The sequence below is a fragment of the Aquarana catesbeiana genome, linkage group LG02 (assembly GCF_042186555.1).
Source record: "Aquarana catesbeiana isolate 2022-GZ linkage group LG02, ASM4218655v1, whole genome shotgun sequence".
NCBI classification, from domain to species: Eukaryota; Metazoa; Chordata; class Amphibia; order Anura; family Ranidae; genus Aquarana; species Aquarana catesbeiana.
In genome coordinates this window covers 747955313-747974469 of record NC_133325.1, presented here as the reverse complement: position 1 = coordinate 747974469, position 19157 = coordinate 747955313, and the positions used below count along the sequence as shown (strand labels likewise).

Genomic DNA, 19157 nt, shown 5'->3' with positions numbered 1-19157 from the left:
AATCCTCCCTTACTCTATCCAATATGAAACAAAACATTTGCTTTTACTTCTACTTTTAAGAAGGAACTTGGCATGCATTGTTTTAAAGCCAAATTCTGGGCACAATAACCTTATCAGGGTTAAAACAGTAAAAAAAAAAGCCCTGTCATGCAGGCTTTCTTCTACATCCTGAAAATCTTCTTGTTTTCATGTCGAAAATAGTGTTCCTCTGGTTGTCCTTTCATCCTGCTCAGCTGTAAGCACTGCAGCTCTGAGGTTGTGTCTCCATTTCCTTCTGCTCTTGGCCATTCACAAAATGAAGCGAGGTGCTATGTGTTCTGTGACTGGCCTGGAATTAAGGTTGGCAACCTAGGGATTCACAGAAAATCCCTATTCAGCATAGTGATCACATGGCTTTGTTTATCAGCAAAGCAACTGATCACCTTGTATGCATTGACATGGTAGTCAAATGGATCACTATTAGACAATTGATTGTAACCTCTTCCCATACAGCCCCAGTATTCTTTCCTCTGTGCACCTGGGGGGTGGGAAGGATCGGCCCCAATGTGGTGATCACTGTCATTAGCTGTCACATTGGTCATATGATCGGGAGCTGGTCCGGCCAACTCCTTATCATCAGTAAAGAATAAGAGCTGTCTATGACAGCTTGGAAGCTGTCCTGGGTGGAAGCATGCAGTGAGTACACTCTCAGCACAGAAATGTGCAGCCTGTGGGCATTAAAGCCCACCCTTTTTGCCACCGCACATATGCATTACGTGGGTAGCAAGAGGTCCAGATGGTCATACATGGCTCAAATTCTGTCCGATTCCTGCTGAATTGGCTGAAATTCAAGCCATGGGCAGCTCTTTGAGCACCACTTGGTTTGAGCCAGATGGAAAATTGTTGGCTGAACAGTGGCTGAATCAATTATTATTTGGCTGCGTGGATACACTAGCTGGCAATGTTTACCCTGCGGGGAGCAACAGGAATCTATGTATGGCCAGCCTTAGTCTTCATCCCAGAAGACTGAGAACATGCTGTAAGTGCAGGGCTACATAAATGTCATGCCTTCAGGGGTTGTCACCATGACACCCTGCACTCACAGTCTAAGGATGCTAAGAGTGTTGCCGACATCATCATGTAAGCACCGCTGTCTGTATTGAGGCTCACCTGCCCCTGGGTTTGGTTTTAAAGGGGAAGAGCATCATGTTGCCAGTATTTAAAAAAGTATAAAATACAGGCTGGGGGCATCGGGGGCACAGTGTAGATCCTGTAGATGGGCTTTAAAGCTGGCCATAGATGGTTCAAATCTCGGCCGGTTTAGCAGGGACCAGCCGAGATTTGATCCTTCTATAGGCAGGTTGATTGTACCCAAGCCGATCCATTAATTGACTTGGTACAACCAGCATGTTAGATTTCTAGCATGCAATTATTGCCAGCAGCTATAGCCTGCTAGCCATAATCATTGTGTTCTCCCAGCATGGACAGCTCCCAGTGCCCCCCTTCCTGCAGAACACATTATAGCCCTGCCGGAGGCATTCTCCCATCAACACTGACTGTGTTGATGAGGGAATAAAGTGGTTGCAGGAAAGAAAATCACATAATCTGTAACCTACCTAAGTGCTGCAGAAAAATGGTGTTGCCCAACTGACAATATGTCAGAGGTTTGTGAATCACAAGCTAGGCTGCTTTCTCACTGTTTAGTTTATCTTCTTCTGTTTTTTGCGATACAAAAAGCAGAACAAAAATGCATGACCGTTCAATCCTACGGAACTCTTCACACCGGTCATTTGCGGGTCCGTTGCGTTTTTAGGTCCAGCATGCTGCATTTTTTGCATGTTTGGTGCGTGTTTAAAACCGCACCTTCCCATTCAAGTGCATTGAAAACACATTAAAAAAATGCACCTGTGGTTGTGAATTTGATGCATTTTTGAGTCCTTTTGTTTGCAACAGGTGCAGGGTGATGACAGGAAACGCAGCATAAACGCATATGCATTGTTACCGCATTTTTACCACGTTTTTGCTACGGAGCAGTGTGAAAACAGCCTAATGCTGAACAGTATCACAAATACATGTCCGCCTTAAGCCTCGTACACACGATCGGATTGTCGGCAGGGAATTGTGTGATGACAGACTGTTTGCCTAAAATCCGACCATTAGTACGCTCCATCAGACAATTGTTGTCCAACTTTCTGCCAACAAATGTTGGATGGCAGGTTAGTATTAGATTTTCCTATTGTGTGTACACGAGTCCGTCACACAAAAGTCCAAAAGTACAAACACGCATGCTCGGAATCAATGCTCACCAAACACAACATTAGCAGAAGGGGCCCAAAGGGTGGCGCTCAAGAGCTGAAATTCCACGTAGTACTTCACTACGTTCGTGTTTGTTGGCTGACAATTGAGTACCGTTTGTATGCAAGACAGGTTCCTGGCCCACGCCCTTCGGAAAAAAGTCTGGCGATTTGTTGGCCAACAATCCGAAGCATTTGAGTGGGTGATAGGACCAGCAGACACATTTTTTTGCCCCAGGGTCCCCTTACTTCTAGTTATTCCTTTGTCACCACTCACGTAGAAACGGCGGTACATGAACAGAAATAGTCACACTATAATAATCTTAAAAAGCAAATAAGCTGCAGGGTCACATTTCTGTTTCCCTTCCAACATCATATTCGGGCTCATTGCTTTGTTGTTGTGAAATTGATTTATTTGGCGTGTTAACTTCTCCTGTGTCTATTTCGATTTTTGCACCTGAATAAAAAAAAAGGATTTCGCCAGCTCAGCTACCAAGTGACCCATTTACCAGGAGCTGCGAGTGGTCAGAGATGGTGCTCTGCGGCTGGCACAAATTAATTATTCCACACTTCATCTGGCCCCATTAATTTGCATCCTCGGTGACATCTAGACTGACACGGTTCTATATTGATGTGATTAACCTCGCTTCTTCCCACTCCGTGCAAAGCTACAGCTCATCATCATTGTGCTACAAGACGCAGTTCACATCTTCTCTCCCTACGCTGGTGTAAGGAACGGGTTAATGCAAACTAAAGCAAAACCCGTGATGTGCGATTTATGCAGACGCAGTTTAAAGTGAAGCAAAAATGGCAACCGCCCCAATTTATAAGTAGCTTTTAAAGTAAGGTGCATGTGGAAGGGCTTTGCACAGCACAAATAAAATATATGTATTGCCAGCACACTTACCAGCTAGCCAGCAAAAAAATTATATAGATATAGATCTATATATAGATATAGATATAGATGTGTATATCTATATATAGATATATATCTATATATATCTATATATAGATATATATAGATATATATCTATATATAGATATATATCTATATATACTGTATATACTCTATATATATATATATATATATATATATATATATATATATATATATATATATATATATATATATAAAATTACACCATCTAACAATTTGTATTAAAAACAGAAGTTTTAGTTACACAACATTTACACATACACTATATTGTCAAAAGTATTGGGACGCCTGCCTTTACACACACATGAATTTTAATGGCATCCCAGTCAAATGCCCCGTACACACGGTCGGACTTTGTTCGGACATTCCGACAACAAAATCCATGGATTTTTTCAGACGGATGTTGGCTCAAACTTGTCTTGCATACACACAGTCAGACAAAGTTGTCGGAAAATCCGATCATTCTGAACGCGGTGACGTAAAACACGTACGTCGGGACTATAAACGGGGCAGTAGCCAATAGCTTTCATCTCTTTATTTATTCTGAGCATGCGTGGCACTTTGTCTGTCGGATTTGTGTACACACGATCGGAAATTCCGACAACGGATTTTGTTGTCGGAAAATTTTATCTCCTGCTCTCAAACTTTGTGTGTCAGAAAATCCGATGGAAAATGTGTGATGGAGCCCACACACGGTCGGAATTTCCGACAACAAGGTCCTATCACACATTTTCCGTCGGAAAATCCGACCGTGTGTACAGGGCATTAGTCTGTAGGGTTCAATACTGAGTTGGCCCACCCTTTGCAGCTATAACAGCTTCAACTCTTCTGGGAAGGCTGTCCACAAGGTTTAGGAGTGTGTCTATGGGAATGTTTGACCATTCTTGCAAAAGCGCATTTGTGAGGTCAGGCACTGATGTTGGACGAGAAGGCCTGGCTTGCAGTCTCCACTCTGATTCATCCCAAAGGTGTTCTATCAGGTTGAGGTCAGGACTCTGTGCAGGCTAGTCAAGTACCTCCACCCTAAACTTGCTCATGCATGTCATTATGGACTTTGCTTTGTGCACTGGTCAAAATCATTTGGTGGAGGGGGGATTATGGTGTGGAGTTGCCTTTCAGGGGTTGGGCTTGGCCCCTTAGTTCCAGTGAAGGGAACTCTTAAAGGGGTTGTAAACCTTCGTGTTTTTTCACCTTAATGTATCCTATGCATTAAGGTGAAAAAACACCTGGCAGTGACCAGACCCCCAGCCCCCTCGTTTCACTTACCTGAGCCCTGGAATTTCACCCGCCGGAGGGCGGGGCCGAGTCATACATTATGGAAGCCGAATGATGGACTAGGGAGCGCACCGCAAGGTAACCCCCCCCCCCCCCGGGAAAGCGCTTCTCCTAGGGGGTTATCTGATGCAGGCAGGAGCTGCGAGAGCCGCCGAGGGACCCCAGAAGACGGTGTTCAGGGCCACTCTGTGTAAAACGAGCTGCACAGTGGAGGTAAGTATGACATGTTTGTTTTTTTTTTTTTTTGTTTTTAAATAATCAAAGCTTTACAATCACTTTAAGGCGTCAGCATACCAAGACCTTTTGGACAATTTCATGCTCCCAACTTTGTGGGAACAGTTTGGGGATGGCCCCTTCCGGTTCCTACATGACTGCACACCAGTGCACAAAGCAAGGTCCATAAAGACATGGATGAGTGAGTTTGGAGTGGAGGAACTTAATTGGCCTGCACAGAGTCCTGACCTCAACCCGATAGATCACCTTTGGGATGAATTAGTGCGGAGTTTGCGAGCCAGGCCTTCTTGTCCACATCAGTGCCTGACCTCACAAACGCGCTTCTGGAAGAATGGTCAAACATTCCCATAGATACACTCCTTAACCTTGTGGACAGCCTTCCCAGAAGAGTTGAAGCTGTTATCCATATAATGCATTGAGGTTAAAATCCATAAGGCTTTAGAGCCACTGGTTAAGTCTTCCTAATTGTATTTTTATAAGAGGACCTGTACTGTAGAAATTGTGCTAAAAAAAGTAAAGGACTGACCACCAGTCTTACCCGGAGGCCCCCTAAAAATGATCTTTGTCCATTATTGACTTTCCTTCCACCGCACTGAGGTTCTGGGTTTGTAGAGTCATGGCTTCATTTCTTAATATATACTGTATGTTTTATCTGGTTCAGTGTGAACTTCTCTTGAGGACAAAAACTCACAAGACATGTCAACCACACCAGTTAGATTGACACTCATCAAACCTTTTTACTGTTTATGGTTATTTTCCATTATGGCTTGGAGTGCGCTGCATGACAGTCCATTTATTAAATTAATAACCGCATATACTATTTGGAACACACATCAGTTATCTGTCCAGCACCAAGTGCAAAGCATTAGGTAATTACATATCCAGCTTTCATGTGATTACTCCTCATTTTACAAGATATGTATTTTTCAATCACTTTCACAAATAACGTAAAAACAAAAAAAAAGACAAGAGAGTGTTTGTCACAGATGATGTATGCTTCTTCGTTGCTGTTGTGAACCCTCCATATGTTTATTGAAACCGATAGTTTAATCACTTCAGCCCCGGAAGAATTTCCCCCCTTCCTGACCAGAGCACTTTTTGCGATACGGCACTGCGTCGCTTTAACTGATAATTGCACGCTGTGCCCAAACAAAATTGACGTCCTTTTTTTCCCCACAAATAGAGCTTTCTTTTGGTGGTATTTGATCACCTCTGCGTTTTTTTTTTTTTTGCGCTATAAACAAACTATGAGCGTCAATTTTGAACAAAAAAAAACAATATTTTTTTACTTTTTGCTAGAATAAATATCCCCAAAAAATGTATAAAAAAAACAATTTTTTCCTCAGTTTAGGCCGATATGTATTCTTCTACATATTTTTGGTAAAAAAAATTGCAATAAGCGTATATTGATTGGTTTTGCGCAAAAGTTTTAGCGTCTACAAAATAGGGGATAGATTTATGGCATTTTTATTATTATTATTTTTTTTTTATTAGTAATGGCGGCGATCTGCGATTTTTATTGTGACTGCAACATTATGGCGGACACATCGGACACTTTTGACACTATTTTGGGACCATTGTCATTTATACAGCGATCAGTGCTATAAAAATGCACTGATTACTGTGTAAATGACTCTGGCAGGGAAGGGGTTAAACACTAGGGGCCGATCGAGGGGTTAAGTGTGTCCTATGGAGTGATTCTAACTGTGGGGGGATGGGCTACCTAGGACATCACAGTGATCACTGCTGCCGATGACAGGGAGCAGTAGATCTGTCAGGTTACTAGGCAGAACGGGGAAATGCCTTTTTAACATAGGCATCTTCCCGTTCTGGCTCACCGTGACACGATCGCAGGACACCGGCGGACATCGAATCCGCGGGTCCCGCGGGCACGGTCACGGAGCTCGCGGCGGGCGCGCACGCGCCCACAATGCCGCGTCTTAAAGGGGATGTACCTGTACGCCCATTTGCGCAGCCGTGCCATTGTGCCGACGTATAAGAGGTTAATGGGTTAGTCCAAAAAAAATAATTTCAATTTTGGGTAGCTGCAGACAGGTTGAATCATCCATTGTTTAGTGACGTAGATGTTTCCATGTGCACCTTCTCTGTCCATTAGCAGGGGTCTAAATCTCACTGCTAGAGTTTAAAGGCCAAGTTCACCTTTTGTAAAAAAAAATAAGTGCACATCTTTTTACAGGTAAAAAAAAATGTGCTTTATTATTTTTTTTTTTTTTACCCTGCAGTCTGTAAAGCATTCCATCTGCAATCAGTAAATACAGACAGACAGTTACTGCACTGCAGGAAGAATCAATGAACTATGGGAGCGCCCATCGGTCCCTTAACAGTTCATTGAGAACTAAAAGCCTTTGTGCCGCAATGGAAGAATGTATTTGTAGTTCATTCATTCACAGGAAACTGTGAATGAATGACAGGGCGCGTTTTTGAATTGTGACATCGGGTGGGGGGGGGGATCCCTCACTCATTGTCACAATGAGGGTTTGGGGGGGTGCAGGTGCTCTTTGGTATAAAGGTTACATATTATACCCTAATTACAGGTGTAACACATTACCAAATGTGAACCTATCCTTTAAAAAAGGAAGTAGCCCCAGGGATTCTATGGGCATGGGAGGTAAAACCAGACCATACAAAACTCTAAAAAAAATACAAAATTTATTAAAAAGACATATAAAGAGACATAAAATATACAGAAATGTGCAAATATTTAGACAAAAATAGAAGAAGGAAATTAATACCATATTCTTCCGAAACATGTTGGGCATACTGTCAACACATTTGGGTCGACTACAGGTCTAGACCTTATGTGTATATCAGTTAATCGTTGCTGTTCATTATTCGTGTCTTTTTTCTATTTTTGTCTAAATATTTGCACATTTCTGTATATTTTATTTCTCTTTATATGTCTTTTCAATAAATGTTGTACTTTTTTATACTTTTGCATGGTCTGGTTTTACCTCCCATGCCCATAGAATCCTTGGGGCTACTTCCTTTTGCAAATTTTCGTATGTGACATGTGGCATGGGTTCCCCAGACCTTATTTCCATCTGAGGTTTCTCTTAAATAATTTTCAAACTATCCTTTAAATGCCCATCTAAACTCTTATTTTTCCCTTTTCGTTTACCTGAATAGAATATTTACATTTTTGCATATGCGCAGAGGTGCATTTTATTGTAGCATTAGGCAGGGACATTGTCACGTGTCTATGTGCATTTCCTTGTGTGTTTGGGTGATTTTTACACCCGTTTTCAGTGTGTTTTTAAGTTTAGGATTTGGAGCGATTGAGTTAACAGCCATTGACCAAGTGATACAAGAGATAATGTTCCACTGCAGGCACTCATCACCACAAATCATCCGACTCAGAGAGCTGTCTCCTGGCGGTCACTGGCTGATACAAAGAATCCATCCGACATATATACTTTTCCACCTCCAACACGGTCACCCCAATGCATTTTACTGTAATTAGCGCATACTCATAGGGTGTGACCCTATGAGTAAGCTTTAAAACAAGCCACTCCTGAGCTCTCTAGCTGATTTTAATGTGTTGTTAGTAATTCTCAAACTGTGGCTTTTGTACTCTGAAGTGTTTTAGTCACAATTCTGCTCTCATAGAAAAATGCCTCGGTTGTGAACTTTGAAAATAATTTCTCTCCAGTGCTTATTGTCAGAAACCATGAATCAGACCGAGACAGAAGTACAGTTAAATCACACTTGTTTAATAATAATAAAAAAAAGGTAAACAGAGTAAACATAGTCAAAACATAGCCAGAGTTCAGGAACCAGAACGGATAGTCAGACAAGCCAAAACGTCAGGGAGCCAGAGATGACCGTAGTAGAACAGCAAGCAGGATCTGGAGCCAGATGGAATGTCAGCCAAGCAAGTCTTTAACAGGAACACAGGAGAGCATCTCTAGAGGTGTGACCAAGGCGAAGGCAGAGATCATCTGGACTGGACGGCTTAAGTAGGCAGGGCTGACGAGCAGGATATCATCAACAGGTGAGTCACTGTGGAGAGATAGAAGCTGGCAATTAGCCGACAGCTGAGTGGCCAGCTTTGAGAAGGAAGGGCTGAGCCCAGCCCTGACACTTATACTGTAGACATTAAGTTAAATGACATATTGTTTTAAAGTGCTCACCCCCTTTCACAGCATAGCCTGCACATATCATAGTTCCCCCTCAAATCACGGCCTTCCTCCATATTAAACCTCCCTCTAAAGACAGTCCTCCCCTACAAACACAACCCCCCCCCTATAAGACCCCTTTCACACTGTAAATGCCTGAAGACTGCTTCCCATTCATTTCAGTGTGACTTTTCACACTTGGGCGGTGCACTTGCGGGACGTTAGGAAAAGTCCTGTAAGCAGCATCATTGGGGTGGTTTGGAAGTGCTGTATTCAGCGCTCCCAAAACGTCCTGTCCATTGAAATGAATGGGCAGCGCTTCGGAAAGCGCAGCAACACGGGCGCTTTTAACCCCATCAGCGGCCAAAAAGCACAGCTTAAACAATGCTAAAGTGCTGCTAAAATGAGCAGCGCTTTAGCGCGAATGCGGCCACTGCCCCAGTGTGAAAGGGTTCTTAATCATAGTCTCCACTGTAGTTACAGCTCTTCCCTCTTCACAGTCCCATCTTAGCATGTAGGAGGGCACTTAGCAGCCTAAACTCTTCTTCTGCCGTCGCCACTGCTGCTGTTAAAATGCACATCGGAGGGCGAGAGACATATGAGGGTGGATTCCTCTTTTGTATATGTATTTGCCTACCTCCAGCCACCGCTGGTAAACTCAGAGCAGGGAAGAGGGCAGGAGATACAGAAGGTCTACACTGAGGGTGGGAGCTGACCAACACTTCTTAACAAGCAAAAGGTAGGGCAGCTCCCACTCCCCGTGTAGAACAACCATATCTCCCGCCTTCTCCCCTGCTGCAAGTTTAACAGCTGTGGTGGCGGCAGGCAGGCAAATACATATACACAAGAGGAATCCACCCTGCTGTGTCTCCAGCCATCCGCTGTGAGTGTTACCAGCAGTAGCAGCGGCAGGAGAAGAGATCAGGCTGCCAAGTGCTGTGGCCGCGGTCTGGACAGGACCGTATCCAGATTGTGGTCTTCCATTTAGTGAAACCAGCTATAGAGGAACCCTGTTCCTCATGACTTCCTCTCCCCCCTTCATTCCTGCGGTTAAGCGCCACCAGCAAGGAAGACCTTCCTACAGGCTCCCATTTTTTACCTTTTTTTATATCCTTCCCCCAGCATTTTCTCCTTCTTAGGCCCTAGGACATCATGCTTAGAGCTGAAAAATTCCTTTAGCTGTGGTGGGTCATGAGATATGCAAAATATTATCAGCGGGACATAGGTGTGCAATGTGAATGTGCAATGTGAAGCCATATTTTGTATGAACTGCACTAGTGCCTACCCCTAATCTCTGCTGATAATGTCACCGGTCCCTCGTTAGAACTGCAGAGGGGGTGGGAAGGAGACCTGTCACCTTGCTCACAGACAGCAGAAAGTGTTGACTGGTGCATAGCATACCACCAGATATGGGAATTAGAAGAGTGCACCCTTTTATCAGTGCAATGTAGCACAGGAGCAGCATTTGATGGAATAAAGTGTATTTTTGTGGCAGGTATTTAAATAACCACAGTTATTTTACTGTTTCTGGATGTCAGATTTAAGAAGAAAGCAGAGGAACACATTATGGTTTTGTATTGAGGATGGGGAAGAGATGAGAACACTAGTGGGGAGATATAACGGAAAATTTATATCAAATACTTACCGTAATTTTCCTTTCCTGATAGGCTCCATGGCAGCATACGTGTGGGTAGGCTCCGCCTCCATAACTACCCAATAGGACCCCCTCTCCCATAAATCTTTGCTCTAGGCTGCTATCCATGTTCCGTAACTAGCCTACTCCAGACATTTTGGGAGGGACTCCTGCTGCCATGGAGCCTATCAGGAAAGGAAAATTACGGTAAGTATTTGATATAAATTTTCTGTTTTCCTGACAGGCTCCATGGCAGCATACGTGTGGGAAATAACTCGCCCAAAAATACACACGGGCGGGCAAAAATGTTTGAGCAAAGAAACCAAATTTATTTTACATTGTCAGCCGACAATACTTGTAAACCAAAATTAATAGATGACAGAGCCGCAGGCTCAACACAATAATGAGAAACAAATGTGTTTATAGAAGACCAGGAAGCCGCTCTACAAATGATTTCAGGCGCGACATGCCTTGAAGCTGCCCACGAGGTCGAGATACTTCTGGTCGAATGAGCCGTCACTGCCTCTGGAGGAGCCAAGCCCTTTGCCTTGTATGCCCTCTGAATGGTCTGCACAATCCAAGAAGAGATTGATCTGACCGAAGCTCGCTTTCCTTTGTTTTTGCCATGAAGAAGAACGAAGAGGAATTCCGTTTGTCTGAATGGACTTGTGACCTCCAGATATTGCTTTAGAGTGTAGCCTACGTCAAGTGGATGAACATCCTGACCGTCCGATGATCTGAAAGTAGGAAGTACAATCTCTTGATTTTCATGAAAGACTGAGGTCACTTTAGGGTTTGACCCAAGCATGGGAATCAACACTACCCTATCTGGAAAAAAGGTTAGGAAAGGTTCTTCTGAGCCTAAATTTCTAATCTCTGATACTCTTTTAGCCGACGTCACGGCTACTAAGAAGGTGGTCTTGAGCGTGAGATCTCTCATGGAAAGAGGTTTGTCAGGATCTGATCCGAGATTGGAGAGAAAATCCAAGACAATAGGAAGGTCCCATTTGGGGAACCTAGGTCTTCTCTGAGGTTTAAGCCTGATAGCTCCTTTAAAAAATTGACGGACTAATGTATGATTAGCCCACGATACTCCTGTGAAGGCCGAGATGGCTGAAACTTGCACTCTTAGTGAGCTGACTGCTAAAGATAGGTCCAGCCCTGATTGGAGAAAACTTAGAATGTCTTCTACTGCTGGAGACTTACACGGATTTGACCGGGAAGACATGTGATCAGAGAATTTAGACCATATCCGTTCATATACTCTGTTCGTACTTCCCCTCCGGGCACTAAGAAGAGTTGGAATAGCTTCTTCCGGACAGCCTAGGGATTCAAGCCTTTCCCTCTCAAGAACCACACCCTGAGGTGTAGGCAAGATGGGCATGGGTGTAACCTCGAGCCTTGCGACAGTAGATCCGGCCTGAGAGGAAGGGGAACTGGGTCTTGATAACTCAGGAGTGATAACAGAGGAAACAAAGGCCTGTTGGGCCAGAAAGGAATCACTGCAATGATCTCCACCTTCTCTGTTCTGAGCCTCCGGAGGAATTGCAGAATCACCGGTACCGGAGGGAAGGCATAAGCCTTCTGAAACTTCCAACGCTCTGAGAGAGCATCTATCCCGTAAGCCTGAGGGTCTCTGAACCTCGAATAATATCTGGGCATCTTGTGATTGCATGGAGAAGCAAATAGATCGACCTCTGGAAGTACTCCCAGGGTCAGAAGCCACTCGAACACCTCTCTGTGGAGAGACCACTCGTTGTTGTCCATTTGTACTCTCGAGAGGAAGTCTGCCTGTACATTCTGGACCCCCGGGATGTAAACTGCCGAGATGTTGGACAAATATTTCTGAGCCCAGCTCATTATTGGCTCTACTTCCTGTAGCAGCGACCAGCTGCGGGTTCCACCTTGCTTCTTTATGTAAGCCACCGCGGTTGTATTGTCCAACCTTAGCATCACAGATGAACCTTCTATTAGGTGACGAAATGACAGGAGTGCCTGAAAGGCGGCCTTCAGCTCCAGGATGTTGGAGACAATCCCCCGAGCGGAAAAACCCCATCGGCCTTGCGCCACTTCTGAAAGGCAGTGAGCGCCCCAACCTCGACTGCTGGCATCCGAGGTTAACGTGACCCATGAGATGGGCATGATTAAATGGTGATTGCGCAGATTCTTCCCTTGAAGCCACCAAAGAAGAGACGTCCTCATGGATGACGTAAGGTGTATGCGCTGGACTTGGCTGGAAGAATCCCATTGCTGAAGGAACCCTTTTTGGAAGGGTCGTGTATGCCATTGGGCCCACTTCACCATAGGAATGGTAGCTGTCATTGTGCCAATTACTTTCAGGCATTGGAGAGCTGAGAGGTGAGACGACGCTAGGGCTGCGTGTATTCTGTCCCGAATCACTCCAATCTTCTCCTCTGGAAGGGAGATGGTGCCTTCCAATGTGTTGAAGTGAGCCCCTAGAAACACCAGAGATTGTGTTGGCTCTAAATGGCTCTTCTCTAGATTCAGAAGCCACCCGAATTCCTGCAAGGTGGAGATGACTAAGCTCCTGTGCTCTAACAGTTGATCTTCGTTCTGAGCTAGGAGAAGTAGGTCGTCTAAATAGTGGTGGAGACGAACCCCTTTGATACGGATTAGAGCCACAACTGACAACAGGACCTTTGAGAAGACCCGAGGTGACGTTGTTAGGCCGAAGGGTAGACATGTAAACTGCAGATGTTGATTGCCTACCGCAAAGCGGAGGTACTGCTGAAATTCTGTTGCAACTGGCACATGAAAGTATGCATCTTTCAGATCGATTGAAATCATCCAATCTCCCAGATGTATTGAGTGTTGGATCGTAATTAAAGATTCCATTTTGAATTTTTCTTTTCGGATAAAAGAATTGAGATGTGTCAAATCTATTACTGGCCTCCATGTACCGTTTTTCTTCTGTATCATGAACAGAGGAGAATACATGCCTTTGCCTTGTTCGTCTTCTGGAACAGGGACGGCTGCGCCTTGATCCAATAAACAGCTCACGTAGGTTAATAGGACCTGCTTTTTCTCTTCTGAACCTGGAAGAGCTGTGGGAACAAATCTGAGTCTTGGGGTATTGCTGAAAACCCACTTGTGACCGGAGGAGACCGTCTTGACGGTCCAGTAATCTCGAATTGAGGCCGCCCAGACATGCCCGAAGTGGCGAAGACGAGCCCCCACCTGGCATGCCTGAGCGGGCCCAATCTCAAAAGGACTTTGTGGCGTCCTGGTTACCAGAGGAACCCCCTTTTACGGGTTTCTTGAAAGAAGACTGCCTGGCTTTCCAGGATCTAGAGAACTCCCGACCAGGTCTGTAGCTGCGCGCATCCCTAGCGCGATCAGAGTTTTGTCTTCTAGGAAAATTGCGTTTCTGATTTTGTAGGCGTCTGTCTTGAGGGAGGAAACCAGACTTCCCACCTGTGGCCCGGGTTATGGCACTATCGAGTTTATTGCCGAACAGTGAAGAACCTTCAAACGGAATTCGGCACCAAGCTTGCTTGGAAGCTGGGTCTGCCAACCACGGACGGAGCCATAGGGCACGACGAGCTGAAACAGCTGCCAACATAACCCGGGACATCAGGCGGATGACATCAATAGATGCCTCCCCAAGAAAAGCTGATGCCAGCCTGATCTCTTGGATAGGAGAATCTTTAGCTGTTTCAGTAGAGATACCTCTTAAGAACTCATCCACATTATCAGACCAAGATTCCAAAGCTTTGGAAACTGCAGCTATTGCAAGTACTGGCTTACATGCCATTCCTGACGTCAGGTAGATCTTCTTTAAATCTGCATCAATTCGCCTTTCCAAAGGATCTTTAAAAGATACAGTGTCTTCCAAGGGAAGCGTTACATATCTTGCTAGTCTCATTAAAGCCGCATCCACTAATGGGGCTGATTCAAGGTGCTTTACTTCCTCTTCCTTGAAAGGATATAGTTTCGAGACCTTTGACTGCATGGAACTTTTCTTGTCCATTTTGCTCCATTCTTCAGAAATGACCTCACCTAGCTCAGAGAGAAAAGGAAAATATTGTCGCTCCTTATTGAGCTGCTTAAAAAACTTCCTCTGTTTTGGGGGGAAGTAACTGGATCTTCCCACTTCAGGGCCTCCTTTACTGCCTTTACCAAAGAAGGAACTAAAGCGTACTCAAACCCCACGCCAGGATCTTCCAGATCCGATTCGCTGTCTGAAACAGGAGCAGAAGGGTGACTTGGTTGGGAGGAATCCCATGTCTCATGCACAGAACCTTCGCCCACTGGAGGGGATAATGGGTCTGATGGGGAATCACGGGGCTGCTGGGCTTCTCTCTCCTGTAGAGATTCTTTCACAACCCGCCTAACCATAGATTCCAAACGCTGGTCTGCACCATCCCTCTCATCTGCGGCTTTAGAAAAGCAGTGATCACAGAGAGATTTGTCTGTTGGAACAGGCATCCTACATCCCCAGCATGATTTCCCTGAACTCTCTTTAGAGTGAGATGAAGGGGGGTGAGAAGGATTCTTATTGCGCTGTTCAGATCTGGAAGATTTATGATGGCTAGACCTGGAGGAAGATTGCCGGTGGTGTGATTTTGATGATCCACTTCCTTTATGAGAACTACGGTGTGGATCAGACCTAGTAGGGCTGTGAGGAAAGAAACACAGAGAAGATAGAAAAGAAAATCAGCTGGTGTCCTACTCTCAATCCTTGTACAGGCAGAAAGGCAAAACTGCAAACATACCTGCTACAAGCGGGCTGGCCACTAGGGGGCAGTGAGGAGTCCATAATGTCAATACAATAGGAAGCTGCAGAGACAGATTCACAGGATCAGCTGACTGACAACAGACCTCCAACCCCAGACAATAGAGATTGTCTTACCTTGAACCGCCAAGATAGTAGCCCCGGGAAGTCGCTGTATCCCCCACGATCATTCCCAGGGCTCTGAAAGCTTCTCACAGCTTTAAAAGTGGCGCCCGTGACGTCATCGCCGACGTCAGACGCGAGACGCTCGCGCGCATGCGCGAACCAAGCCTCGACTTCGTATTGGGTCCGCGCATGCGCAGAACGCACGCCGGTACCCGGAAGTCACAGAGAGAGCGGCTGCTGGAACGCAGAGAGCGTCAGCGCCAATCTAGGACACCAGGAAGCAGGAAGAAAACACACAGAGGTATGATACACATAAACACTGCTGCCATATGTGAATGAAATAAAAAAAAACTTTACCACTCCACCTACGATCACCTGGGCCGAGGAACGCCTTCCATACACATACACACCGGACTTGGCAGCAGATAATGGTCGCCTGAAACATTAGGCAATAGACCGTGCGCACATAGACGAACCGATCCAATCTTCAGCGCTACTCTGCTTTACACTCCATACCCTGCTTAACAGTCAGGGCCTATCGGAGGAATCTTAGGCACTCGGCATCATCGATCGTAGGGAGGATTTATCTTCAGGTAGGAGAACCAACACCTGGTCCTACGGAGGAGGACAAAAAAGGAACATGGATAGCAGCCTAGAGCAAAGATTTATGGGAGAGGGGGTCCTATTGGGTAGTTATGGAGGCGGAGCCTACCCACACGTATGCTGCCATGGAGCCTGTCAGGAAATACAAATTTATTAGACCGGTTCTACGGACAATAAGTCACATCCACATCCTTAAATAGAGTACAGATACATTGAAATGGGAGAGAAATATTCTCTCATAGGTGCAGGAAGACTTTAATAGATGAGACATTGTCACCAAGGTAAGCCCAACAAAACAGAATTGTTTAAAATGTCGTTTATCACTCCATGCACCAGAACTCTTCAAGCCTTTATTGGTTATAGGTATCATCATTAGTAATATGCCATAAGTTCACAGACTTATCTTTTAATCTGTTACAATGTTTTTTATGAATTTTGTATAAATAAAACGACATTTTAAACAATTCGGTTTTGTTGTGCTTACCTGAGTGACAACGTCATACCTATTAAAGTCCTCCTGTACCTATGAGAGAATATTTTTCTCCCATTTTTATGTATCTATACCAGAGGGGAGATGTCATCACCAAGGTTCCCAAAGCCCATTGTTGATTCAACTCACAAGATCTTGTAGTGTATTACTGTTTCTGGCTTACATCCAAGAGTCCTCAGAGAACTCAGTCAGGTTATGGCCAGACCATTGTTCCTGATCTTTGTGGACAAATCCCTGGAAACTACAAGCCAGTCAGCCTAACATCAATCATTGGTAAATTATTGGAGGGGATGATAAGGGACTATATCCAAAAATTTACTGAGGAACAAAATATCATAAGTAGTTATCAGCATGGGTTTACAAAAGGTCGTTCTTGCCAGACCAATCTGTTAACATTCTACGAGGAAGTGAGCTGCCATCTAGACAGGGGAAGGCCCGTGGACTTAGTGTACCTGGATTTTGCAAAGGCATTCAATACAGTCCACCATAAGTGCTTAATCTTCAAGCTGAGGTCTGCAGGCGTGGACCATAAGGTTTGTTCTGGGGTAAAAAAACGGTTACAGGGGCGTGTCCAAAAGGTAGTGATAAATAACATGTAATCAGACTGGTCTGGAGTGGTAAGTGGGGTGCCCCAGGGTTCTGCCTTGGGCCCAATTCTATTCAATGTATCCATAAATGATATAGAGGATGGGAAAAATTAGCTCAATCTCAGTTTTTGCGAACGATACAAAATTAAGCAGGGCAATAACTTCACATCAGGATATAGAAATTTTACAGAAAGACCTGAACAAAATAATGGAGTGGGCAAATACATTGCAAATGAGATTTCATGTGGAAAAATGTAAGGTAATGCATTTGGGGGTAAAAAACATAAATGCAAACTACTCACTAGGGGGAGAACCACTGGGGGAATCAAGGATGGAGAAAGATCTGGAGGTCCTAGTAGATGACAGATTGAGTATTAGCATGCAATGTCAAGCTGCAGCTACCAAAGCCAGCAGAATATTAGCATGCATAAAAAAGGGATATACTCCAGAGATAGAACGATAATCCTGCCACTTTATAAAACTCTGGTTAGACCACATCTGGAGTATTCTGTTCTGGTCACCAGTCCTCAGAAGGGATGTGCTGGAACTTGAGAGAATACAAAGAAGGGCAACAAAACTAAACTAATAGGCGGACTGGAGGACCTTGATTACGGGCAATGACTGCAAACACTAAATCTATTCTTACTGGAGAAACAACGCTTGAGAGGAGATATGATAGCAATTTACAAATGCGTCAATGGCGAACCCAGCATAGGGATTCAGCCCCGAGGAGAAGCGGTTTAACCTTAAACTGTGCAGGGGGTTTTTCACTGTCAGGGCAATAAGGATGTGGAACTCTCTTCCACAATTGGTGGTGGCAGCTGGGAGTATGGATATTTTTAAGAGACTCTTGCATGTGCATCTTAAAGAACACAACATACAGGGATATGGGAAATAATTATAGACACTGACACATGTGCACCTTCACGGGTTGAACTGGATGGACTATTGTCTTTATTCAACCTTACCTATTATGTAACTATGTAAGGAAACACTGTTGAACATGTTTTTTTTTCTATCCACAGTGTCTTTCTTTCAATGCCATAATGGAGGAGCTTGGAATATCACTAAAACATCCGAAAAGACTAAAAAAGAAGTCAAAGGTCAAGGCGCGATCGACTTTCACGAGTATGCTGACCTGTCACCAGAGGCGAATAATCAGGAAAGAGACAATGGCATAGAAACGATGTCACTTAATATTGGCCGGGACTGTATAGAGGGTTTTTTTTTAAAGGATTGTGTCTCCTTTTTTTAAATTCTTCTACATGATTTTTATAACAACACGTGAGATCTACATCACATGGAGAATGTGTAAGCCACAGAAAGGCTGCTGACTGGCGCACTGGATCCATTGAAAGTAATGTGTGAATCTTTTCACTACATCACCTGCAGCATTCCATCACCACCATGTACAAATGATCTGTGTGCTATGGGAATAAAACACACTTTGTTTTTCAGTATAATGCTAAATAAAACACATTCTGTTTTTCAGTATGATGTGTGCTATGGGTTCTGTTTTTCAGTTACATTGGTTGGAAAAAGACATCTGTCCATCATGTTTGATTTGTTCCCACTGAGCCCTGGCATCCCTTTAAGTGGGTCCTTACAGCCAGGGGGTGGGACAGTCTTCCCAATCACATGACCACTGTGATTAGCTGTAACAAAGGGGACACATGATCAAGAGCCCGTCCTGCCAGCTGCCAAACATGGCTAGAGTCTGAGAGCTCTCTATGATAGCTCGGTCACCATGCTGGGAGTGTGCAGTCAAGCATGCTAGCAGCACAGAAACCTTGGCTGTCCATTGACACATACGCTATATTACCAAAAAAATTGGCCTTTACACGCACATGAACTTTAATGACATCCCAGTCTTAGTCCGTAGGGTTCAATATTGAGTTGGCCCACCCTTTATAGCTATAACAGCTTCAACACTTCTGAAAAGGCTGTCCACAAGGTTTAGGAGTGTGTCTATGGGAATGTTTGACCATTCTTCCAGAAGTGCATTTGTGAGGTCAGGCACTGATATTGAAGGCCTGGCTCGCAGTCTCCACTCTAATTCATCCCAAAGTTGTTCTATCGGGTTGAGGTGCAGGCCAGTCAAGTTCCTCCACCCCAAACTCTCTCATCC

The 19157-nt window shown here is 44.5% G+C and overlaps 1 protein-coding gene across 4 annotated transcripts in view; it reads left to right on the top strand.

The window, feature by feature from the left end:
• Positions 1-18500, top strand: part of GRIK1 (glutamate ionotropic receptor kainate type subunit 1) — a 652481-nt gene extending 633981 nt beyond the window's left edge. For 2 of the 4 annotated variants that reach the window (XM_073617099.1, XM_073617101.1), the window contains one exon: positions 18055-18500. In XM_073617099.1, the coding sequence (XP_073473200.1) occupies positions 18055-18210 (156 nt within the window). In that variant the 3' untranslated portion in view covers positions 18211-18500. The remainder of the gene's footprint in view (positions 1-18054) is intronic. The other 2 variants (XM_073617102.1, XM_073617100.1) reach the window with 1 other exon arrangement.
• The last annotated feature ends 657 nt before the right edge of the window (positions 18501-19157 follow it).